Below are 26486 nucleotides of genomic sequence, written 5' to 3'. Positions count from 1 at the left end.
TGCTTCTCTTCAGTTCTATTGGACAGATTCTTCTTTCTTCATCAGTTGCATTCCTTGTTTGATAGATTACAGAACCAAACTAAGTGTACTTTCTACCTATAGTTCCTAAAACTCCAAAAAACAATAGATACAGCATGAACAACTTGCTTAACCGTATTTTGTCTGCAAACTCATTTTACGTGCCACACGTGCTGGGCAGTCTAGTGTCAAAATAAGTGGTATGTCTTCCTCTGCTTGGGCACCCCAGACTTTTTCCACCTTGCCACTGCATTTGAGCCCCAGTACGAAAACACATAGGTAAGGGATGAGAGTAGCTGCAAACATTTTAATAGAGCTGACACAGCACAAAGAACTTCATGCGTAGCAGAAGTCAAACACAACCAATCTAGAAACCTCCAAAATCCTTCTACTTGTATCTGAGACATGTGCTCCTTTGGAACCTTTCTGCCACAAGAGATGCGCCCAAGCAGCAGCTTTTGGAAAGAATGGATCAGTAGAAACACTACATGCTTGTCCTGAATTTAGTGTGATCCTACTTGGGATGTCTAGAGACAGAATATGCACACACCTACTTTCCTGTAATGTTTGTACAAGACTAACTGCCCACCTCAACCAGCAAAAGACCAAATAATGTGTAAGATGGCAGCCCTATTTTTGAAGCTCTTTAAGACAGAGTAATATGAGAGGCAACACCCTGGTGAAACAGCTCTATTCCCTCTGTTCATCATGTTAGGTTAAAGAAATAAAAGCAGTTATAATTCTGCTACAGCAGCTCAGGCAGGATCTAAAGGCAAATTAAGTTTCACCATCCACATTAAGAAAGCAATTCAGCTCCTGAACTGGATCAGCTTTTATTTCAATCTCAAGTCTCCTGTTTAGCAGCAGATAGAATTATCAAAACACTCTTTATTTGTTTGTGAACTTGACTTTAGGACCCCAAAAGGAGTAATGTAAGCTTGGTCCAGTTATAGTGAAACTGGTCCAAAACACTGGAGCTGGTCCATCAAGATAAATCTACTATTGGTAATTTGATACGACAGCTGCTTGATGAGTAACTGTGACAGAGCAAATGCCCTTTTAACTAGAATTTTTAAATGGCATTATTAAACCACTAAAATGTCGTTACGTTGGAGGGGAAAAAGTATAATACATGAAAAACTATTATTGCAGAGCACATACAGCACAATTTTTCAAGCACTGGTTTCAAAATTAAAGCCATTTGAACAAAGGTTCTCTCTGAGGAAAGTCACTTTGTAACCAATTCAAGCCTTTAAATAGCTATTGTTTAAAAAAATTGTCATTTACATCGATTATTTTTCCTTCAGATTCCAAATCCTGCCAAGCCAGGTTGATTAAAATGTTGCATTTTAAAAAATGAGGCAATCTAATTACGCTTTATAAAAAGTGAAAACAGCAACTCAATTTTTAAAGCATCATGAACAAAAGGCTATAGCCCATCTCTCACTCACATATGGATTCGTATAATGATTCTTCAATTAGAATTATTATCTATACAGCAGCTGAAGACTGAGAACTGCTGATACACTGCAGATGAGAACATTTGGTAGTCTCTGGGCTCCAGCCTTTCTTAAAATATGATGATCGCACAATATAGATCGCTCGGTTTATATGTGTATTAAGCTGCAATGCCAGCATTTACATTTGCAACATTACAGTTTTGCTTTCTTAGGCTCAAGAGAATTTGCTGCATCTGGTAGCTTTTATTTGCTTTGTATCTGAGGCAATCGTTACGAATGAAGCGTGAATAGGCAATATTATTGCTCAAATAGTCCTTAGTTTTGTTCATTATCTCAGATACTACAAAAGTAAACTAAGAGCGGGTCTGTAAGATGGGTCATTCCGTGTCAGTTTGCTTGCACTGTATTATTCCAGTGCTATTTTTATAAGACAAGTCCATCTGCTCCTTCATTTATTTCACCTATGTAGATCCAGACAGCATAAGATGTAACATCAGAGGGAAAGAAAAGCATCTCACAGAACAATTACAGGCACCTTAGGAGGCACAAGTCACTTCAGTGACTCAAACTGCAGCAGTGTGAGGGGTTCCTGCCCACCCACACATCCTGGTACAAAAGGTTATGATCTTCAGAGGCAGGTATCAGCATCTACGTTTTCTGAAGAAGTGCAACAGGAAACGTGCTTGCTTCACAGGCACAGTTTTTCATACCCTCAATGCTCACTTTAACACACCTCAGTTCCAGGAGTTGTTCCAACACTGTATGAATTGTGGCAGCAGCCAAGCAGACGGATGGTTCTGCTGCCCCTGCTACAGGGCAGTAACTTCTGGCAGAGCAACAAACCAGTAGTAAGAACAGTAACCTCTACATTTCTGGACATTAAATTCTTCTGGAAAATTTCACGTGCTTGCTTCTTGTTTCACCACTGTGAAATGCTGTGACCTAAAATGAGACAGGAAGGAAGCTTCACAAATAGCAGCTGAGATGCAGCCTTAGTAACTGGGCATCTGTTGATAGTGTTTTATTAAGGATTCCTGCTATATAACCCCAAGTGTTATCTAAACCCATGCTGTCTTCCTAAATGTCTCAATAGCACTGTGGATGCTGGAGATGACAGGCTGCCTCTGGCAGATCCCTGAGGTTCGTAGAACCCTTCGGTGTCACATGCATATATAGAGGCCAGGAAAAAGGATGCACAATTAATTTTTTGAGCCAAGGAACTTCTTACTTCATTGTGCAATCTCAGAAAGACCTTCACAGAAAGCAAATATCTCTAAGGCATTTGTTTTACTCTTCATATTTAGACAAAGTTACGCTAAAGTTATTGCCATCTTTCAGCAGTGCTGCTGTTAGTGGCTGAGACCTGCCACAGACATGAAATCTTCCCATATCTATTATATAAAGAAAATGAAGACTCAATAGCTGTGTGTTCCAGTATTATTTTATTACCTCATTATAGACATTGGTGAGTAGAGAGTAAGTGGCTTATATTCTTCCTTGAAAAATACAAAGTTTATCTACTGAATCTCCTGTTTTGAGTATGTCATAAATAACCATTTCTTCTCCATTTATTTAAATTTAAATATAACTATGGTGACATTATATTATGCTTCTGTCTCTACAAACTCAGTATGCATTACAGCTTAACATGCTAAAAGGAACAAAGCAAGGAAATAAAACTGTGAACTGGCACAAGAACATACACTAATATTTAGTTCAAGAGATCATACCTCACAGTGGGCACAATTTTCAAAGTATTTCATACTGTTTGGTTTCAGGTAGCATCACTAAGACCTGTGAAAAGCCTTAGTGACACAAATGTAAAAAAAAACCTGTAACTGAAAGTCTTATCTTAAAATGTTTTTCAATTAGAAAAATACAAGGTATAAAAGCACAGCATCAGAATGAAACACTTTAATTCTTTCCCTGGATACTTGTTCAGAGAGATGTGTTGAAATTTTTATGTTTGATTTCAAATGGGAAACATTTTGAAGACAGGAGAAACACTATCTGAGAAAGCAGTTCAATCTAGAGTAGAAGAAAATGAATTATTTGCAGCAGACAATTTATTACCAGAACATAAAAGGTAGAGGTCTTTTCCTCTCAGAAAAGGCAATTGTTGCTTTCTTGTTTTCAGTTTCAGGATACTGCTTATTGTAGCTACTACCACGTACCACCCTAAGCTCTCATAACAATAACTCTAATATTTGTAGTCTGTAATAACCAATTAAATCACTAACTTACGCTCATTCAAGCACAAGACAACAATATCCTGAAACAGGAAGAAAGGCATCACTAAGGCCCTGTGGTTTTCACTGGTTGCTCCAATATGCAGAGTGCAGGGTGAGCTGCTCAGCTCTGTCTCCCAAGGCTGAATGAGAGCTTTACTGACTGGAAAAATTGTGGTATAGCATCATCTCAGATCAAAACAAAACAAAAGTTACATCTAGTTATGGCCACAAGGACTTAGTGGTCAAGTTGCATTACCTTTCTCTTAAGACATGATGGTACAGCAAATAACAACTGTGACTCCTGAGAGCCCTCCCTTCCACAAGCTTTAATGGGCCTGAAGTGTAACTGTAGCAATAACAATGTAGGAGCAGCAGTTCAATTTAGGCTAAAGATACAACGAACTTCACTAAGTGAGACCACCTCGATGGTGATCAGCATACAGTAGTTCCACATATTAACATCACCTCTTGTATCAGTTCATTTGAGCACAGCAGAGGGACAATTCTTTCGAAAGCACTACCTATATCGATAAGGCAATTTGCAGAGGGATCTGAGGATACGTCTCAGATCCCACAAAACAAAGTAACTAGAATGTTTCCTGACATTAAGAACTCATTAACTGCGGTGTCCCAAGGATTACTACATTACAAACAAAGCAAAATGTCTCTGAATGCTAAGCTCACTTTGAACAGTAAATGACATAAAAATCTACATACGGTGTGTTAATTGCATTTAAGAATAATTAACAAAAAATTTTGTAACCTACTATGTTGTCATTCCAGAGATATGGAACCTTTGTTTCAGGAACAGACTCTGAATCTATTGTTTCATTAATGAATTCAAATCAGTAACTGCACACAGACACAGACAACAGTGCCAATGGCAGGAGAAGGTTCAGAAGTGGATGTCTATAACTTTTAAAAACACTGGGCTAAAAATGCCAAAACTGCTGCAGTCATCCCACAAAGCATTCCACCTTTTGAGTGGATCTCTGACCTGACTGCTCTATTCATGAGCAACTATCAAAGAAGAGATGAAACGTATAAAGAAGACAACTCTCACTCCACTCCACAACCTCACATTTTCATCACTGTACTCCCTCAAAATGCCTTTGGGTTGCTGAACTATGCAAATGTTTCCAAGATCTGAGTGCTGACAGGATATTAGGTATCCTAAGTTCTTTGCCACTGAGGGCTGCTTTGCCCTAGGCAGCTCACTCTTACCTAGGCGGTAAGAGTGCCTAAAAAGACCACTATTCCAACTCCACAATTTCTTCATCCAGTTTCAACATTATATTTACTAAGGGTTATCCCCAACATTTCTATATAAATCTTGGGAAATAAAAGAAAAATGGAAAGTAAGCTGAGTAAAAGCAAAACATTTTGAGAACAGTAAAACATTTCTTGTTGGTTGTATACCTAGATCTAAAAAGAAATTCAATCACTGCTACAGAAGATCTTGTTAATCAAAATGTGCTTAAATATTCTGTGACCTGATGAACACCAGCCCAACCAGTCACCCACAGACTGACAGGTCAGCTGAAGGCTTTTATGAATGTAGAGCTTTACTTTGGCATATTAAATATACATTTACATGGTGCAAAATGCTTATGACTGACTTTTCAGTAAGAGAGAATAGAAGAAAATCACCTATTTCCTTTAAACCTAAATTTCACCCCCAAAATTTTTGGTGGTGTTTTTTTTTCAGATCAGGACCAACTTTTCTGCACTTCAGATTCACAGTGCTAGTCCAGTACAAACCTGACATACTTCAAACAAAAGTGCATCTTCCTGTGTTACTATGTCTGTACCTTCTGGTCTTCAAGTTGTTCTGTGCCTGTGTTAGATGTACATATTTCATTCAAACTTTTTTCTTTCCCTCTTCTAGAAGCCTTCAAACACTTGTCCAGTCTTTTTAGGAAGATGTCTACGTCTTGCTTTTTAATTCCAATAGCTGATGCAGCATTGAGGTAAGCACAGGAGTAGTCATTTGTATGTGACATAAAGCCTTTGAAAGTGTAGTTATTCACTGTTTGCACAGACCCACGAGGAACAACCCTGAAATAAACAGAATTGTGATTCGGTTACAAGATGCCTTAAATATTTTTATGTGATACACTACAATACACATATTTACACAAATTTCCATGCAGTGTAATATCTGCTAAACAAATTCCTGTAGGTGGGCTTGGAATGGGGATTCTCCAAGTTAGTGCTTAAGTACTGCAATGACTGACAGTAGTTAGCAGATCCTCAATTAGATAAAGTCTGTGGGCACAGGTGAATATTCGTTCCCCTCCTCGGTCAAACTTTCACCTTTGCTACTGGCATTTATGAGCTCCTCAGCATGACATGAAAGACATCTGCAGCCAACTTTTCTATTCCATAACAAGACCTAACTATCAGACATGCTGTCTCTCCTCAGACAGCCTCGTGACCCCAAGCTCTCTACAGTCACCGTGCTGGGAACAGGCTTAGGGCACACATCTGCTCAGCATCGTGTTCTGCAGCCCAAAGCTTCTGGGTTCAAGTGCTTCACAGGGCTCAGCCTTCCAAGTAGCTGGAACTACATGTGCACCACTGTGTATCATCATTTCATGACATTATGTATTTTCCCAAACCAGGTCCCTAATCTTTACTGCCTTCTGCCTCCTCTTTCAGTCTACTTCCTCAAATCAGGATCCCAATTTCCTCACATGCATACCTTGGTGCCACAGCTCCCCTTTCCCTCATCCTATGACGGTAATCTTATCTTTATTCCCTTCTCAAATGGATGCTGTTCAGCACTGCTTTTACCTCTTCCACATAGGAAGAACCACTACCTACGACATCCTGTTTCTCAGCACTTTGGGTACACATTCATTCCCTGATAAACCACAACCTTAAACTACCTCTTTCTTTCGTAAAGGATCAACTCACCTTATGGCTACAGTTACAGCTTACACAAGCAATTAACATCAATCAACTGATAAGAATTTGTTATCCTTGCAGAGACAATCCCTACAGTTCATGTAAGAAACTGTATTCAGACAAATACCAGTATAATTGCCATACCCTTTCTGTGCCCAAGTGCTCAAATCTCACGTTATGGCAAAGCCTGTGTATGAACAATGCAGGGAGCTGCTATTGCCACCACTGCCATGTAATTCAAGGCTAATGTTTAAAATCTGTTGAAATGTCATGTTGAACAGTATATGTACTGCAAAAGAATTGCATGCATATAAAAGGAAAAATCTGAAACTTTGAATCAAAGAGTTGGAGAGCCTTAAGTTTTCAAATATGGAACCTCAGCCAGTGATGACTCAAACTGCAAAACATGCCAAGGTTGGGAAAGGTGAATTAAAAAGAGCATCTAACTACAGAACATACAGATTTACTGCCATTTCTCTGTGCAGGAAGTGGAACAATCCAAGCTAATGAAGCATACCTTCCGATGTGGAAACAATCGGCACTGATACAGAAAATCACATTAAGTCTACGGCAGAAGCTAGCATGGAAGCAGTAATATTCATATTAAGGAATTCTCCCAAAACAAATTTTAAATCATTCTCTTCTTCTAAAAGCTTTAAGCCAAAATCATTATGAATGATTTGGTTTATGTTTCCACGTATCAGCATCACTAAGAATAAATTCAGCTCAGACTGGCTCAAGTTGTAGAATTTTTCTTTTAAATATAGCTAGTTCCAGAAAGTAGGATTTTCTTCCATACGACAGAAAGCTAAGCAGAGTATTAAAAGCTTATTCCCCTGACATCCAGCGCAACCGTATTTGTGCTGCAATAAACAAAACAAAAATCTTCCCTAAGCAGCTTACAACCTAACTGTAAGATCAGACAACAGCTGGAAACTAAATGAAACCAAGGGGTTCTAGGAAATAATGACACTAAATTAAATGGGGATAGATTATGTATTTAGTACACCAAAGCTAAAAGAGAAGGCCTTGTTGCTAACTCAGGCAGGTAGACACATTATTAGTAGATAATACTGAGGAAGAAAGGTATAATGCTTTTGGACTTGTAATTGCCAGACTGTAGTCTGTAATCATGAGACAACTGGTAGAAAGTAAATATTGTATTATATATTTTATGAAATCCTAATACAACTCCCCAGAATTTTCAAATTCATAGCATTCTCACCTCGCTCCTGAAACTTGTCTTGTAAAAAGCATAGATCCAAGCTGGGTAACAGCAGCATCATTATTTTCATCTAGATTCTTCAGTGACATGGCTGAAGTAACAAAAGGTCAGATTAAAACTACTATGAAGCTTTGGAAAAAAAAAAAAAAAGAGAGAGAGAGAAAAAGCATCACAGTGGATAAGGTGTCTTCCAACAATAAAAACCTGTCCAAGGATTTGTGCTCAGATACAAAAGAAAATAAGCATAAATATTACATTTCAGCATTTCCAGTTTTCCACAGACTGGCATGGATTACTTCTTTGGTTGGGCTGCATGTAAGGCAGAGATCCTGCACAAGGGTGTAACATTACTTCAGTGTTCAGCAGAATTTTTGGTTAGAACAAATATCCTGAGTAGGAATCCCATAATCTCTTTTACAACAATATAAGACGATATGTAAAGTAATTATATCCTAATTTATTTTAAAACCTATTTATTTATAAAGTAACATGCTGACATCTTCTGCCTGCCTTGACTACAATAATTGATTATGTTGCACAGAAGCAATTTTGTAAAAAGGGCCTGAGTCACAACCTACTACTCTGTTTTTATAGCAGGTTACCTTATTGGGTTCAATGGTTTCATCTTGGCTTTATAATAATTTAATGGAGTGCAGTGTGCAATGCCTAATGTATAGCAAATGTATGTATAAGTGCATTATGAATGCATACCATATTAGAATTTCTTTTTAAAGATTTAAAACTCCATAATTACCTAAGGATATGGGATTATGTGGTGTATCCAGCAGTCTCTCATTGTGGATATCTGCCAACTTCTTCAACTCACTTGAAAGATAGGAAAACATTTCCTGGAAGAAAAAAAAAAGGACACAATATTTTTGTTATTGGCTATCAAACAAAGAAAATACTACCTACTTAAACTTTTAAGTCTCTATTACATCCTTTATAAGTGCACCAAATAAGTCGGACAGATACTTCTCTGAAATCCATCTATAAGGAACAGTTCCATTTCCTTAACCTGTTTTTCCCCTCAGGATGGTGGAGAGCTCTCAATCTGATCTAATATATGTGCTTGGGAGGTCAGCCATTCTCTCTGTGGAACTGAAACCCAGAGGAGTAAAATCTTGACGAGATTAGCACCCTACAGCAGGTCCTCCCCCATATTAGTATCCTGTTGAAGGAGTTGACCTTTACCCACTCCTGCAAGAGCTTTCCCTCACTCCAGTCCCATGAGCCAGCGAACGAACCACGCAAATGGCCAATTGCTTCCTGTATTATTTTCTATTAATACGTTTCAGACTGAAACAATCACTTTTTGTTACCACTTATACAATCACAGCTACCATTGGTTTATAGCCCTCTCTTTCTGTACAAGAAAGGTAGTATGTTTTTTCTTTAGAGAGAAAGCTATGAGTACATATGACTGCATTTTGTTTCATACAACATACATTCTACTGCCAGTCCTCTTCCTATCACCCACCTCTCCTGTACAAGCCTCCTAAAATAAGAGATATCTGAATTCCTGATGCCACTTATTTAGATTCCACTCTAATTGTGAAAGTGTTGTGAAATTGGAGTTCATGTATGTTCTGGCTAAGATGCGACTCACACATTAAAGCCTGTTTCTCTTCTTCATCTCCGCTCCATTTCTGTGACAATCTAGGATAGCTGCTCATAGTCCTCCTCAGTTCATTATCTTCCTCATCACGTATCAGCTCAACACACAACACAGTAAAAATAAACACCATTCTCCTTACTGTACTCTTTGGCTGCTTTTCTGCCCTTTTCAATGCTTAGTTTCTCATAAATACTAGCAAAAAGATGCAGATACTGGGTATTCTTTTTTTAAAATACTGAACACCAGCTTTTTCCTCTTTCTGATTGTATTGCTCATCTACTTCAATGTGACTGCCCGTTTCAGCATCCTCATCAATTTCTGGACCTGACAAGTGATTTTTCATTCCTTAAATAGAGTTGTCTCTCCTGTTTGCAAACCAGTATCCTGCTCTGACCCGCACACTCTGACAGGTACAAATTATAGCTTGTGATCAAAACTGTGCTCTTAAACAGAGCCTCCCACAGGTCTTATGAAGCCAAATGAGTTTCGTAGCAGCTAAGTTAGAAGAATGTTACAGCTGTTTAAGCCACTGCAGTGAACCCAGCCTCACTTTATGAGCAAACAAATGACCACCGCTCCTGACCTGTGCTTCCTAATACCACAGGATGAATTCTGCCAGAGAGAAAAAGTAGGATGCTGCTGTACAAACAAATTAGGTTATAGATTCATTATCAACAAGAGCATCCAGCTGCTGTAACACTTGGAACAACAACAAAAGTACGGGAGGCATCTGTGATTCTTTATCAGAACTCAAAATGCGTGAAGAATCATTTGTATTTTGCAGAGGCATTCTGAAATGAAATGATTTAGTGGTTTCAATCCATCAGTTTATTTACAGTTCACTTGTAGAAGCTGAAAAACATTTACTCAAATATTCAAACACATCTCCCTTCCTCCTAGTCCGTCACCGAATATAAACACATTACTCATGTGTTATTTGCTTTCCACAATGAGCATCATTAATATGTTTATCCATTAGATCAGTACTTTCTGTAATCCAATTCATAAATTAATCTGTGCTCCCTCTGCTGGCTATTTACTTCTACAGCTGAAGCAAGATATTACAGAACTATACATTAACTCTGCCTATTGTGGAGGTATTATCTATGAAACTAGTTCTGAGAAAAACTTCTCTTGGAACAGGAAGAAATTCCCAAGTAATTCATTTATGTACATCATGTGTAAGGAACTCTCTCTTGCATCTCTTATAGTACATATTTATTACCTAAGGACTCCGAGTTGTTACAACCAGTTACCCACTGTACAAACATTTTAAATAAAATTACTACGTAGGTTACTATCAGCCTTCACAAACACAGCAATTTGGCAGAACAGGAGAGAATAGAAAGATGGGGAAAAAAAGAATCCAAATGTACATTTTTATGTGTTTGACTGCACAGATTCAAAAACTTATTTTTATGAGCTACTGCATTTTGCATTTTTCCACTGGAAGCCCTCACGTTATTTTATAGATTGTTATAAAATAGATTAATGGCCTTTCAAAAAAAAAAAAAAAGAAATATGAAATACGAAATATTCTTATGAGGTCAAATCTATAACCAACCCCTATTACAAAACATTTCTGTTATGTGGACAATTTATAAGCACCCTAAGCAATTATATACAAATAAGTTCTTACAGAATTGCATTTCTGTGACAGCCAATGAAGCTTTCTCGTTTGGAGCTAACTATTATGCTGAAGTTGCACTGAACAACCCAAGCACTACATGTCAATTATGTTTCATTATTTAATTCTCCCTTTCCCCTCAAAAACTTAACAAACAACAAAACTTTACAGCTCCCTTGTGCTCCATACATACTGACAACTCTCTTATGTTGTACCTGAGTCTGATTTGGTCTCATGTTAAGATACTTTGCTGCTGCTGCTGCAGTAGTTGTTCAGGATGGAACTGTCACAGCTCCTCTTCTGCTCTATGTATCAGAGTAGCTGCATCTGATGTGCAACCTGATCAGACACTGGGCACACCATTTCATGCACACAAAAAAAGGCTGCACTGCTGAGCATGGAGCCCCATTATCAGAAGGCTTACTTCCTGAAACGCAGCAGATGAAAACATCAGAGAAACTGCATGTGTACACCTGGAGTACTTACATATACCACATAGCCTCATATATAGATTCTCTTGAATCACAACACCAAGAAGTTTGTTCTAAATTCCTAATACAGTGGGAACTTTTAAAAATGTACGAAATACAAAATCTTTGTAACAACAGTAATGGACAACCATTAACAGCATGAAATTCAGCAAAGGAAAACGCTGGGTTCTGATCTTGGGAGTAACACTGGCCACAAGTACAGACTGGGAAATGAGTGGACAGAGGGTAACTCTGCAGAAAGGGACCTTGGCGGTGCTGGCCAACAGCCAAATGGGCAAACAGCATTTGAGGGTGCATTAAGCACAGCACAGCCAGAAATGTAAAACCAGTATTTTAACAAACTGTAAAAATTAAACAATTTCCTCCCACTAGTTGTGGTTTTAAATATTTTAGACTCAGATTCACACTCTTTAGGGACATAAGAATGACTCCAGTTAATCACTCTCAAAAGGACACAGACAGCTGAATATAGATATAAAAAGCTCCACCACATCTCATTTCAGAAAATCAGAATTATTTTGACCATTAGTTTGTTAAGAAAACACTGCTGACAGATGTAATTGCTGAAAGCAAAATGAAGCTATTACCTTTCCACTAATACCAGTATACTAACTAGTTAATCCGAGTTAACAGGACAGTTATCTACACACTGGAAAACAATTAACAAATATTAAACCTGTCATGGAATGTAGGTTCCCTGCTTTCCATCAATTCTGATGTGATCATTAACTGAAGTCTGCTGCTTATGATACTATGCAGTGCAGTCACTGTAATTGCAATATATATCCTGGACAAAGCAGCACATAATGCAAATAGAGTGTTTTAAGACCTAGCAATACAGAATATGGGACACAACATAAACAGTACTGAGAAAACCAAAGGAGTCAATTCAAAAGCTTAACTTTTACATAATAATGAGTTCTTCAAAAGCAATAGTATTAACAAATTTGAGTATGGACCTGTTGCCATCATCTGCGTTACAAGAAGACCTAGAATCCCTTACTGAAATCAGAAAACCACTTTTGAAAATATGACATATGCATTAAAAAATAATACTGAGAACATAGCACGAGTGAGAAAAACTACTTTCAATCCTTTCCTTGTTATGCTATCACATACAGTCACATTTATCAGACAGTATGTGTGTGTTGCTCCCTTGCTCTTCAGTCCTCAGACTCACTGCACCCATTTTACCCTCTCATATCAGAGCATACAACCTTATACTCCATGAATGCCATCCTCCCAGAAAATATCATTCCATGTACACGTTCCTCTCTCTCTCCTACAATCTCCTTCCTATATTAAACAGTATCCCCGTGCAGAAGAAAAATGGGACAGATGCAGCAGGGGACACAAAGAGAAACTGCCACTGTGCCAGTTCAAACAGTCAACTCAGAAGAAGGTTTTAATCTGCTCACAAGGAGCTGAATCAGCAATGGAATTCACCCAATAAAAAGCTGCGTCCTCTGCATCCCCTACAGCCTCTGCACCCACTGGAACTGACTCAGCTTCCCTGACAGAGCTGCCCAAACATCATGCAGCTACCCAGGCCTGGGGCAGCTGGGCATGTCCAAGCTTTCTGTTAGGGTCTGGGGCGCCTGTGGGAGGTGCTCAAAGAGAAGAACTGCTCAGCATTGGGACAGAGCTCTGAGGGAGGTGGGCTGGCTGAGGAAACTCCTCCCACCTTGAATTGAGGGACTGTGCCACAGAATCACAGAGTGATGAAGTAGGTTGGAAAGGACCTTAAAGAACATCTAGTCCAACCCCTTGCCATAGACAGGGTCACCATCTTGGCTGACTCTGAACTCATACAGGATTTGCTCTTCCAGTTAAGTGCACGAAAGACTACAGGGCCCAGTGGGATTCATCCGAGGGTACTGAAAAAAACTTCCAGATACTATCCTGTTATTTTTCAATGGCTTTGGGAATCTGAGGAAACAGGATGCTGGCAAATATTGTTCCAATTTTCAAGAAGGGCAAGAAAGACGACCCTGGTAATTACAGGCCTGTCAGTCTCACTTCAGTGCCTGGTAAAATTATGGAGAAGATCATAATGGAAGTTACTGAAACAGACGCGAATGACTGTAGCCATTGGTCACAGCCAACACAAGTTCAACAGAGGAAGGTCCTGTTTAACAAATTTAATTTCCTTTTATGACAAGGTTATCCATCCAGTTGACCAAGAAAAGCCATCTGATGTGATCTTTTCGGATTTCAGCAGAAAGTCCTATACTGTCTTTCACAGCATTCTTCTGGACAAAATGTACTTGTCTAGCTGCATGCTGTACATGGCATGATGAGTGAACAACAGACTAATGGGTTGAACTCAAAGGTTTAGAGTAGATGGGGTTAGTGAAGGCTGGAGGCCAATTACTAGTAGGGTACCTCAGAGCCCCATCTATGGGTCAGTTCAATGTTTTTTATAAATGATCTGTGTGCAAGACTCTAATGCACACTAAGTTTACAGACAATACTAAATTAGGAGGAACTGTTCATGTGCCCAAGGGCAGAAAGGTCTTCTGAGAGATCTTGACTGACTAGAGGGATGGGCAATCACCAACCATACAAAATTAGTCAACAGCAAGTGCTCAATTCTGCAGCTGGAATGGGGTAATTCTGGATACATGTACTGTCAGGGAAATAAGAGGCTTGAAAGCAGCCATGCACGTCTGGAAGTTCTGGTTGACGGCAAATTGAATACGATTCAACAGTATATCATGGGGTGCATCAGTCCCGGCACTGACAGCTGGGAAAGGGAAGGGATTGTCCCACTCTGCTCTGCACTGGTGCAGCTTCAACGTCAAGCACTGAGTGCAGGTTTGCACACTGTAATATAACAAAGATGTACAACTATCAAAGAGGGTCCAAAGGAGGGAAACAAAGATGGTGAAGGGTCTAGAGGGCAAGATGTATGAAGAGCAGCTGAGATAATGCAGTTTGTTCAGCCTAAAGGAAACTGACAGGAGGCCTTGTGACATCCTACAGCTTCCTCATGATGAGAGTGGAGGGGCAGTACTAATCTACTCTCTGGTGACAGTGACAGGATCCGAGGGAACAATATATAGCTGTGTCAGGGGAGGGCCAAGTTGGATATTAGGAAAAGGTTACTCATCAGAGGGTGGTGGGCATGGAACTCTTCGTAGCACTGGTGACAGCAGCTGGAATTCAAGGAATATTTGGACAATGCTCTCAGACACAGGGCTTGAATCTGAGGTGGTCCTGTGCAGAGCCAGGAATTGGACCCGACAATCTTTGTGCGTCCCTTCTAAGGGGATTCTATGACCAGTTCTTTCCCTTGGTTGCGTGTGATTCACTTCTTCTCAGTGGTATTCTGGTTTTTCTGGCCTGAACTCAAGTAACCTGAAATAACACTAGTGAATAAGTGTAAAAAGAGAAAGAAATACTGGAAGTTTTTTTATAGCTGACTTTGTCTGAGTAGGTATAACTGAACCGATATAGAAAGGAGTACTCAGTGTCAACCTATAAATAGCTCCTGCTGAGAGCCTAATAGCTCTGCCTCTGCCTTCACAGAGCACAGGCAATAAAGCACCATTATTACATTTTTACAATTCAGGAACAAACACATTTAAGCAAAAAAAGGTTTCTATTTCTACAGCAAATCCAATAAAAGAAAAATATTTATGCCATATATAAGGCCATGTTTATAGAGTATACTCACACTTGAAATAAAACAGACCTGAAATTGTAAAAATGTAATGCTTTATTCACTTTAGAATTTTACTTCCAAGAAAATGATACGATTTAAAATATTATACAGCTATTCATTAAGACAGTTTACTTATTACTTACAAATAACTTATTATTCATAACGTGGCAATATTTATACTGCTCATTACATATCTGATGCAAGTGTAAGTCTGACATCAAAAATCGGTTTTGCAAAAACATGATAAATTCACTTGAAATTTTTCTGGAGATGAGAAGAGGAGGAGAAAAATACATAAATTTGCCACTCCTATGGGATCTCAATTCCAGTACAGAATTTCTGCATGCCAGTACAAGGAACTAGAAACAAGTCATGGCACACCGCATTATCATCCTGCTCAGATATCAGAAGCAGCAGCAAGCCGCCAGCAGGAGACAAATGAAACATATTTCCTAAATAAATTTATCTATGTAACAAATCACGCATGATTTAAAACTATTAACTTACAGTACTTAATCCACAACATTTCCTTACCTAAAACATTCTATAAAAAGAATTCTCTCTGTTAAAGCTTACAGATAGCAAAAGCAAGCCTTTTAGTCCAGAACTGAAGATGACTCAAGATGCACAGGTTCCAATTTTAGAACACTTAATATTTTGAAAACTCAGTTATATCCAACACAGAACATGCATGGGAGAGGCAGAGAAGAAACCTAGCTCTGTATCTAGATGGATGCCCTAAATGACAATGTTTTAATCTTTTTGTGGCCAAGAACACAGAATCAGAAGCTGTGATTTTCTTGAGAATATGGCACACAGCATTTAACACTACCATAGCACAATAGCATAATATGGCCAAATGAAGATGAGCAAAGACCCCTGAGATGAGCACTGTGATCATCATTACACAGCACAGCACTTCTCAGATTGTACTGGACAAAATTCTATTGCATCAGTCATACTCTTGAACAATAAATATGAATACTGTATGAGATAGTTAAACTGACATAAAATCCCTCATTTGAAATACAAGAAGGAAATCAAACTTATGCACAAACATTATTTGCTCAAGCAGTAATTGTATCATATTGCCTTTCCACATTAAGAGCTGTAAACTCCAAAGAAATTTAACGGTTTTCAAGACAGAAACAGGATTTACCACATGAAGCAGTTTTGCAACAACACTAAGAGCTGAATTCGAGAAATGCTACTTCCCAAAAAGCTTACCTTTCTCTCTTTCAGTAACTGTTTGTAGCCACTGGCACCTAGAGACAGAAGTGTAATGAGGACATCTAAGGAAGGAGATGCAGAAGCTCTTCCTGAAAAAGCAAAGCAAAACAAAACAAGAAGTACAGATTAAGTTTCTGAAACGACAAAAACAAACAAAAATTATATGAAAGAAAGTTGATAATCAAATTTTCTACACTTATTTTGTATGGGCGAAATCAATTTGTGAGCTACTTACCTGGATACATTTTGCTGATCTCCTGAATGAAGGACTCATTGAAGCCAGCAATGATAGCACCACCTACTGGAACCATAAAATTTTTGTCCAAGCTCTGAACAAAAGCATCTATTCTGCCTACTCGAGCACCCTTTATCAAAAGGAATAAAAAAATCCACAGCACATATTAGGAAAAAACACGGGAAAGCAGCATAATTACTCATAATCCAGCAATAAAACAAATGTAATTCCTAAAACTCTCTCAGATATTTTATTTGTGATGAAGAATTTTAAATCACAGCATTACCTTTGCTTAGCATTGCTTACCATCTTTTTGCTGTTTGCAAACACATTATCTTCAGCAACCTTCACTTGCTATGATTTAAAATACTGTTTTAGTTCCTGCATGTCTTCAAAAGTGTAGCTCATTTGCAGCAACTATCAAAAAAATTCTCTTGGAATTGAATGGGAATTACAAAGTTAACACTGTACAATTCAAAATGTGTCACAGATTCTGGCAGTAAAAGGCTACAGGTTAATGCCTCATCAGAAAACAAGAATATCTTTTTCGACATATAATCTGCATCAAAACAAACGAACTGTGACAGCGTTCCTTCACAATGCTGCCTGCAAAATTAAGATCCAGGTAACTTCCTCAAAGACTTTCCCTCTTCCTGGAAAACAAAATACCCTAATATTTAGGCAATGAGATATTCTTAAAGGAAGAAAAAAAAAAAAGGTAGATTCTGCAGTGCAACTTCAGTTTTAGGAATACAGTATCAATGAACAGTGCAATTAAGCAGCATGCATCATAACAGAAGCTGGAAAGTATATTAATGATCATATATATTAAAGAGTTCAAGTACACACATAAGTACTTTGTATTAAAATCAAGAAACAGAAGCAGAGCTAACATCTATGGCAAAAAGAGTGAAAAAGGCAGATAAAACTAAAACACAGTTATTTCTGTGTTCTAGTATGTTAGTGCATGGGGAACAGGCACACATTTGATTTCATTAGTAACTACTTCCACACGGACTGTACATTTTCTGTCAGAGGAAATAAATTCTTGTAAATAAATGACAGCTCAAATGTGTACATTCCCAGAATCAAAAAAAGAGAAAACAAAACCCAAACCACCCACCAAGAAGCTAGGGAAAAAACACAGACACAGAAACACGAGCAGTTCTCTTTGTGGCTTTGCAGTCTGAGAAAATCATCATCAGATATGACATCATATGCAGCAAAACTCAGCAATCCCACAGCTTCCTTCATGTTAGAATTTCACTACAATTAAGCAAGTTAAATGCAGTAAACATGTATCATCACAGATCAAACATACACAGTGTTCTATTTCACACACCATTGCAACTTCTTGTCAAATTCCTTCAGTCTCTCAAGATAAATTTAGAAATGCTAACAAGATCCAGCTGGTCTTCGCTCATTTAATAACAGTGTCGTCTTAATCAGAAAAAAAATTATCGGCATATACATAACAGCTCAGGATTCCCTGGATGCTGTTAAAATACATAGGCAACAGGGAGAACAGAGAAATATCAAAAAACATTGCATGAATTTGCAATGAGCAAAAAATGCAGGCATTGTATGCTTGGTGGCTGATCTTAGCTACTAAACAATTTGCTTTGCAAAAACAGCAAGAAGAAATTGAACTTGTTTTGAATACAATATTGAATTCAACAGTTTTTTCAGGTGTTCTGTGTGCCAACAGTACTGACAAGTAACAGCACTTACACAGTGCTGCTGTACCACCTTGTGCCTTCAAGATTGTGCCAATCGAACATTTGATTTTGAGAATTTAGAAATTGAAGAAAATTTGAAAATCAGTAACTCATTCTGTTGAAGCCTTAATTCCTATTCAAGTAAAACCAACTATTTAATGATTGTAGGTCATTACGTTAATAACTTTATGAAGTATTTTAAGAAAGATTAATAAGGATATTTTTCCATTGTAAAAGACACGGGAACATAAACGAAGCCTAAACAAACTTGATTCCACAAAAAGCCAATAATAGAAAGAACAAACATTTTAAGTATTACTTCCTTCTGCTCCATATTCTCAGGAAGTAGTCCAACCATTGGATATATGTGGGATTAATTTCCAAGCTATGACACATGATAAAACTTGCTAGCATTGTCTATGATTAGAGGTCTTCTCATGCTTGTTAAGAATATATATATATATATATTTGAAATGCACAGTTCCTACCTGCTGGATAAGATGCATACATTTTGAAGACTGAACTCCATATGCATTGTTGACAATATGGGGAATGTCATAATTAGCACAAATTATAGCCAATTCCTCCAGCCTATGAGCATAAAATTGTAATTTAGAGAAATACTAATCACTGTAATCCAAGTTATCAATCAGACCATTAAAAGACTGAAAGGTCTACAAGAAGGTCAGAATGAGAAAATAAACTTTCTTGTTTACTGCCTCTTGGCAGCAGTAATCACATTTAGCAACAAAGGCTACGAAGAAAATTCTGTTAACTTTTGTACGTGTTACAAATGGTTGAACTAGGCTGAGATTTTTCATGCTTCGCTGAAAGTTTTGTCTAGAACCCAGTACACAGATCTCAAATCATCATTTCGGATATTTTCCTACTTTAGTGATAACTAACAGTATTGCAGCTATTCATACATTTTCCTTTTCTTTTAGCATTCAGCCTGAAAACAGTTTGATGGAAGTTTCAAGATGTGTTTGAGGAACTGAGAACTTCACAAAAGAGGAAGCCTTTACAGGTTTCTACCCTTTTTTCCCCTCAGAACCAGTACTTCAGCCCGTTGGCTGAGATCTCACTTGCATACTTCAGCTCAACTGAGCAACAGAAAAAAAATTCTTCAAAAGGGATGGATACCCTTAAAATGATACCCTTGAATGGGTAGCCTTAAAATGACTGGATGGGGAGATCAAAACATTAAAACTTCATTTAACTGTTTACTCAGGAAAAAAAAAAGGAAAGTTTTCATCTGCCTTTAGAAATTCCTGGAATTACAGAAAGGCCAATTTGGATTATTTCTCAGTGAAACTAGGATTTAATTGAATGCAAAGGTCATTTCCATTGAGGGACTTCAGCTTTTTAAGCACACATGTGGTTAATAACCTTTCCAAAGCACTCCAATCAAGCTCTTATTTTTTTAATACCTTGATTTCTAACAAACTTGTGAATATCTTTAAAAAGAAAATCTATTTCAAAAATAAAGTAATACTTAATAATTTGAAGTGATTATAAAGATTATTTTTAAAAAAGCACCAGAAAAATCCAATGCTTCAATGCATTTTTCCCCTGTCTATTTTTGTGCAGCCTCTCACTGTAATTTACTGACATCCATATAAAATGTGACAAGAGTAGGAAAACATTTCCCAAGAGGTGACATTCTTTTGTATTCTATTTCTATTATATTGTCTTGTGTTCTTTTGTAATGCAAAACTCAGCTACAAACCTCAGATTGAATTTTCTGAACCTCAATCCCTAGGAAAACAACAACATCACAGTATTGTTCCTAAAGAAAATTACAAGTATGCAAAGCACAAGTTTGGCTAGGTAACACTCGCACTACAATGCACGCATTCATCTTCGACAGTCAAGATATTCAGCAGGAAATGCATGTCCAGTAATTTTTCCCATTTACCAACATTCTGAATCCTGAGTTAACAGGAAACATTACACCAGGCAAAGTTTTTGCCTTTTGATTTGCTGGTCTTGCTCACTCAGACTCATTCCTCACCTTCCAACAAGACTCAAATAAAACAGTTCCCACTCTTACATGTTGTTTTTTTTTTCCAAGTGCAGGTAGAGAAATTCCCAATCTAGAAACAGAGGGTTCATTACTCTGTATGGCTGATCATCTTTCTCACCTGCTGAGTCCCAGAGAAGCAATATGCTGGCTGCTACAGATCCGGAAAACAGAAAAAGCACTTTTTCTACAAATATTTCATTGAATAATTAGATCCACGCTACAATAAAGGATGGGAGTGCTACAGGTTGAAAATATGTGATTCTGCATGGGAAGCAAACAATAAAGCACACCGCTTGTATGCTTCTAAAGCTTAAACTAAACTATTAAGAGCAGCTAGTCATATCAGAAAAATAAAGGATAAAAGCAAGTTTGGTTACTACTCAAGTTCCCAAAAGTCACAAATAGCATAAATGGCAAAATATTTCTCTATGTCCTTTCTTTCTCTCCTGCCTGTGAAAGTTTATAAAAAACAACAACTTTGGTCTTTCTTCTAATACTAATGAAAGTGACGAAGTGGAGAATTTGATTAAGTTCATTAATTAACCAAAAAGTCACCTTTTGCCTTCGGTTCCCTTTTAAATACAGTGCTTCTAGAGACAGCTTGTAGCAACAGGCAGAAGACAGAAAACTGAAATCTACTCTAATATGTAGTACATTATATCAATAAAGTCTCATAATGCTTCAAAGGAGCTATAGGTCTTACCCTAATCATTCAACAATCCTAACTCACTTAAAATTTTAAAACATCACCATCACAACTAAACAAAGCCTTAACAACGTAAATTGTTTAAAAGCAGACATATAAAAATGGTATCCTCCAGAAATGCTTTATTCTCCTTCCTCTAGGAAGATGGATGTTATGGCCTTCAGTAGTTGACAGTATCCTTTAAATAGAAAGTGGATTCAAATTCTCTTATATCTGTGGTATATCATAACACAGTGCCACTACCTAATATTTCATCTCTTAGTTGCAGAGAACAAAACAATTGCATGTCAAAAAGAGGAGGCAGATAAGGAAAAGGTTCATTTACCAAAGCTATAAAATAGACCATTCAATTTTGATAGCTTTGATTTAAGCTAGCCAATAAATTTGGAACTCAGCTTCAAACAACATTCTGACAGAATTATTTGCTTTTAACTTCCCTCTAGCAACTAGGCTAAATCTATGATAAATACTGTTTTTCAAATATTTTAGAACTAATTTATGTGTAGAATATTTAAGACATTATTTCTATTTCTCATCTCCTAACTGCAGTGCTCATCTCTGCTTCAGAAAGTGCTTGAACTGACACATTTGCAGCAACTACAGAAGTTATGTACACGGACACATAATAGGAAGAAAGAAAGCAAGGTAGTTTAGGTTTCTTTTAATGGTGATTTAACAGCTGGAAATTTTAAGTTGTAGCATCAGACAATCAGGCTATAAATGTAAATGTTCAAACCCAGATACATGACAGTAGAGCAAATCTTATGTTATACTCTCACAGCACTGCCCTGCATGCTTCCAAGGGTTTCCCTACATTAGTACATCTCTAGTAATGCTACGGACATCAGCATAATGCAGGAAAGAGCAACTCAAGCAATGATTTTAAATGTTGGTGATAGGTTATTTTTCTTAGCAGTTGTATTAGCCTAAAAAAATTCATCATTGGCTAGAAGAAAAGAGTAGAAAAGGGAAGATAATATTTAACATCTGGCATTAGCTGCGGAACACTTTCTGGACCACATTTCTATGAGATTCTACTCTTACTACTTCCACAAAATCCCACAAGAAACTTCTGTCAAAGTAGCATTAATTTCAGCCAAAGTGATCATTATTAACTTCATTCATAAGAGAGAAAGAAGACCTTCTCTATTTTTCTCATTTTCCTAATACATTTTTTGGAAACATTTGGAGCATTGTTTCACAACATGCCATCACCCTTAAACACAGGGATTGAAGCATCTTCACTAGATGCACTTCACTTATTGGCAGTAACTGAGCATTCAAAACATGGTTTTTTCACTGACAACAAATAACGTACTTCTTATGAAGTCTACTTACCTATCAGGTACCCTTGGAGCAAAGCAAGATGTTGTAGAATGCACACAAAGAATATTCTCAGCACCAAGAGTCTTGACTTTAGCCTCCACTGCTTCAATATCTGTCCGTAGCTCGTCGCCTTCTAACACATTCTCTATCACCACAGGCTCAAAACCTAACCAACAAAAACAAGATCCAAATGTACGTCAACAAATCTCCAACTAATTGCAGGCTTTTCATTTCTACCATAAACACCAAAAACGTACAATTTCTCTTATAACAGCTAATTTCAGACTTAGTTTAATAATATACACACATTAGCACAGAATTGCCTCTGCTTAGATGTTTTTATCCAATGAATCTTTTATACCAAAAACCAGAATCATACTATGGCTTGGTTTGGAAGGGAACTCAAAGATCACCTGGTTCCAACACTCCTACTGCAGGCAGAGTTGTCAACCACTAAATCAGAGGGCGCTAGATCAGCTTGCCCAGGGCCCCATCCAACCTGGCCTTGAAATGAAATGTTTCCTAGGAACTAGGATGAGAATCTATGCCACCACTTGCTCAGGTACGATCATTTTTCAGCTCATGCACATTTCCTTTACTTGCCATTTCCTTGATTCCATGGGTCTATCTGCAGGAGGGGAAGCTTTGGAGCAGTGATGGACTTCTATCCTTTTGTTTACTTACAGTCTGGTAGACAGGGAATTTCTTTTGAGAAGGAAATAAGGTATGAACTAAGAAAGGCACCAAACTTATTTCCTGACTGAGCATTGACATACCAAGATTAAAAACAAACGGGGCAGCTAACACTTGCCACGTTCCAAAGTAAAACACCATGGCAGTCAGCTTGTCACCTTCTGATCCCAATTTCAAATACACTTTTTATTTTTTGAATAAATTTTAGAAGGGATTTGAACCACAAACCAAAGATTGACATCATTCTCAGGAAAGCAAATTAGGCATCTAACTGAAAAATGAACTCTAATTTTCTTAGTATTGTGCTCTTTGCTAAGAAACCACAATACTACATACATCTCCCTACTTCAGCATACTCCCACATTCTCTAAGGCAATAGGAAAACACGTCTGATTTTGTGTTAGAAATCAGATGTGTAGAGATAAAGCACTTACAACTACTATACACATTAAACCTTTTCTGGATATGATTCCAAGTATATAAATTCACTCTGAAAGGTAAAGTGTTGTATCTGTTAGAAAAGCACACCATGTAACCAGTCATCTCCCTGTTACCTGCAGTTATCATAGATTTAAAGCAAGATTTCTGGTCTATACGTGGCCAAATGATGTATTTTGCCTTTGGTCTCTTGTGCCGCAATGTTAAAAAACACAGAGTTAGGCTCATGCCAGTTGCCATAGGAACCACAAAGCAATGGGTCACCGTCCGGACACCTGCACATGAAAAAGTCAGTCAGAAATTAACATGAAGAACACATGACATTTTGTCAAAAAAGAGAGATTTTCAGATGTACACCTACCAGCCTGCTTTATAATATCCAGGACAACTGAATTAGTAAGCTTGTTCAAAAGGCTAGACCCTGCAGCTTTAGGCTGGACTGCAGAAATATCTCCTGATCTTCCAATTCCATGGATCAACCTGAACGAAAAAAGTCGAAAACACACATCAAGACTTGTCATGCTGAATTCAGTTTGATAAACAATTGTGGAAGATATTGTATCCAATGCACTCTCATGAACTCCATTGCAACCAACTACGTACGTTGGGATGAAACTGTTGTTTTTTTTTTCTTCTTTTGAACAATAGACAAACAATATTCCATAAAGGAAATTAAAAACTTCAAGAAGACCCAGTACAGCAACAGCTTGAGCACCTGCTAGACTTACTTTTAAGTGTATCCCAGCAACGTTTCGATGCCTATTGAATTAGCATTATAAATGCAGGTATGTCCAGACATGTAAATCCAGAGAACAAAAGTCAGTTGCCTACAGCGGAGCATAGTGTAGAACACTGCTTCAGAAACACCTCCTGCTACCTTTCCCACTTCCAAAGCTACTAGGCAAACCATTTCAGCAATCAGTGCATGGATGAGAGCTTCCAAACTTTTCCTTGTTCTTGCTGACTCCCAGGTGAAGGTGAGATGCCAGGTGACAGAGCTGCTGAGATCAACAGCAGCTAAATGACAGCCCAGGCTCACCCTGGCCAGAAGCTGGGCATGCCCTCTCCAGCAACACCAGCAATTATTTGAGCACTCTACCCAGTGCAACTCTCTGCCTTCCACACCTCACAAATCTGCGACTAGAGAGCAGAACAGAAAACAGAAAGTCCAAACTGATGTGTTAGTGGTTTTCTTCATTAATTTTTCATAGTACTTAGGGCTTCTGAAAGGCATTAAGCCTAAGTAGTTCAGTTTTCATATGGTAAAGCTCACTAAAATTCTCATCTCTAATATGCTTTTGTGCTACTATTTCAAGGAGAAATATCCCAAGAAATTTCACTCAGTTTCATTCACAGTGGATGAAACTGCAAAGCCACTCAGCACAGAACACTGTGCAAAAAAGAAAAAAAAAAAGTTTATCTTCATACTGACATTAATGCAGAGCCTCTAGAGTTATAGCTTCCAAAATACCTGTTATAGCCCTTCCAAAGTAAGGGCTTTGAGCCATTAATAGTTCCTTTTGTCTTTATATTCAGCTCACTTCATATAAAATAAATTTTATATAGACTGAGTTTTTACATGCATATCAACTTTTCACATTATAAACATAGCAATGAATATATAAAAAAATACAAATAACCGTTCACTGGAGATTCAGTACTTTACAACCACAATATTCAGTAGTTTTGATTGATACAGTGACAAAAAACTGTACAGTATTAAAAAAGCAAGTAATGCATGGATTATTTTAAAACACAACAAAGACTTCTCCTTGCTTGCAGTCAATTTGGCATCTTAGGCTTATACTAGTTTTACAGGACGTACAACCAGCAAAATACTTTTGTTACATTCAAGACTGCCCAATGAATTATTAATGAAAACTTAATACAGAAAATTGGATCGCTTCAATACTGCATCATTCTTTTTTTTCCTCAAATGCTATCCAGGTCTCAGATAACAATTCACAATTAACATAAGCACTTCAAAATCATCAATAATAAAACAGAATAATTCAAACAGCCAATAAAACTTGTACCTATAGTGCCTTCGGGCAACAAGTCCTGACGCCACTCTGCCTTCCCTCTCTCCCACACCGCAGTTGCCCAGAAAGTTATTGCTGTCCATTATGGCAAGTTCATGAAGGAAGAGTTCAATGGTGCTTTCATCCCATCCATCTTCAGGGCACTTTCCCTTCATATATAGAATACAGAAAGATAATTCATAAACTTGGAAATTAAGAACAAACACATGACTTGTTTGACTGATGCAGCTCTTAGATGCTGAACACCAAAAGAAGTAATGATTTTGCCATATATTCAATGCAATTATGCTGGCATACCTTGTTATTAAGTCAGAGTACTTCTCACTTTCAAGAGTTCAGTAAGGCATACACCAAGCCACTGCAGCACACAGGTGTTGATCACAATGTGTAACACTGTGGATTACGTGATGTATTCTCAACACAGAAGTGTAATACTACCGAAACAGCAGGTAAAACTGGGTGCAGAGAACTGGGATATTACAGAATCCAAAATATTACAAATAGGAACAGTTGCAACACATCTTCACACCTGCGTGTTTTCCTTTGCACTTATTACCCGATATGTCAGGAAGCTGTGGGCAGATCTGTCAGCAACTGCAACAGATGCACTCCTTCGTGCGCTCCGCTCTAACAACCGTGCTCACCTCCACCTACCGCAATGCAGATCCCCAACGGAAAGCCGCGCAAAGCGCACACAGCACCGCTATTGCAACACAGCGGTCAGAGGTCGCTTAACTCGTGACGACAAAAGAAACCCAACCGCAGCGGGGTATGAAGGGCCGCAGCGAGCAGAGCGGCGTGCGGCGGAGATCCCCGCGGGGCAGC

General features: G+C 38.0%; 1 protein-coding gene across 2 annotated transcripts; it reads right to left on the bottom strand.

Annotated features, from left to right (window-relative positions):
• Positions 1 to 305: 305 nt before the first annotated feature.
• SEPSECS (Sep (O-phosphoserine) tRNA:Sec (selenocysteine) tRNA synthase) lies at positions 306 to 26449 on the bottom strand. Of its 2 annotated transcripts, none has more exons than XM_010710328.3 (12): positions 26306 to 26449; positions 25656 to 25810; positions 23981 to 24099; positions 23736 to 23894; positions 22501 to 22654; positions 18919 to 19021; positions 16713 to 16842; positions 16475 to 16566; positions 8599 to 8692; positions 7845 to 7935; positions 5521 to 5767; positions 306 to 2420 (listed from the first exon to the last, which is right to left on the bottom strand). In XM_010710328.3, exons 2-12 carry the CDS (start codon positions 25742 to 25744, stop codon positions 2358 to 2360), a joined length of 1341 nt encoding a protein of 446 aa, XP_010708630.1. In that variant the 5' UTR covers positions 25745 to 25810; positions 26306 to 26449; the 3' UTR covers positions 306 to 2357. The 2 variants fall into 2 exon arrangements, with proteins under 2 accessions (XP_010708630.1, XP_010708629.1); XM_010710327.3 differs by lacking the exon at positions 26306 to 26449 and adding an exon at positions 25959 to 26282.
• Between the last annotated feature and the right edge of the window lie 37 nt (positions 26450 to 26486).

The sequence above is a fragment of the Meleagris gallopavo genome, chromosome 4 (assembly GCF_000146605.3).
Source record: "Meleagris gallopavo isolate NT-WF06-2002-E0010 breed Aviagen turkey brand Nicholas breeding stock chromosome 4, Turkey_5.1, whole genome shotgun sequence".
NCBI lineage: Eukaryota > Metazoa > Chordata > Aves > Galliformes > Phasianidae > Meleagris > Meleagris gallopavo.
The sequence above is the reverse complement of the archived record's forward strand: the minus strand, read 5'-3'. Positions and strand labels throughout refer to the sequence as shown.

Bases quoted from the DNA above. Each gene is read 5' to 3' on its own strand.
- SEPSECS (XM_010710328.3), bottom strand. From the start codon at position 25,744: ATGGACAGCAATAACTTTCTGGGCAACTGCGGTGTGGGAGAGAGGGAA. The intron at 22,655-23,735 runs GTAACAGGGAGA...TTTGTTGGTTAG, and splicing joins TAAATCTATGATAACTGCAG to GTTTTGAGCCTGTGGTGATA. The intron at 16,567-16,712 runs GTAAGTAGCTCA...TTGCTTTTTCAG, and splicing joins GATCAGCAAAATGTATCCAG to GAAGAGCTTCTGCATCTCCT.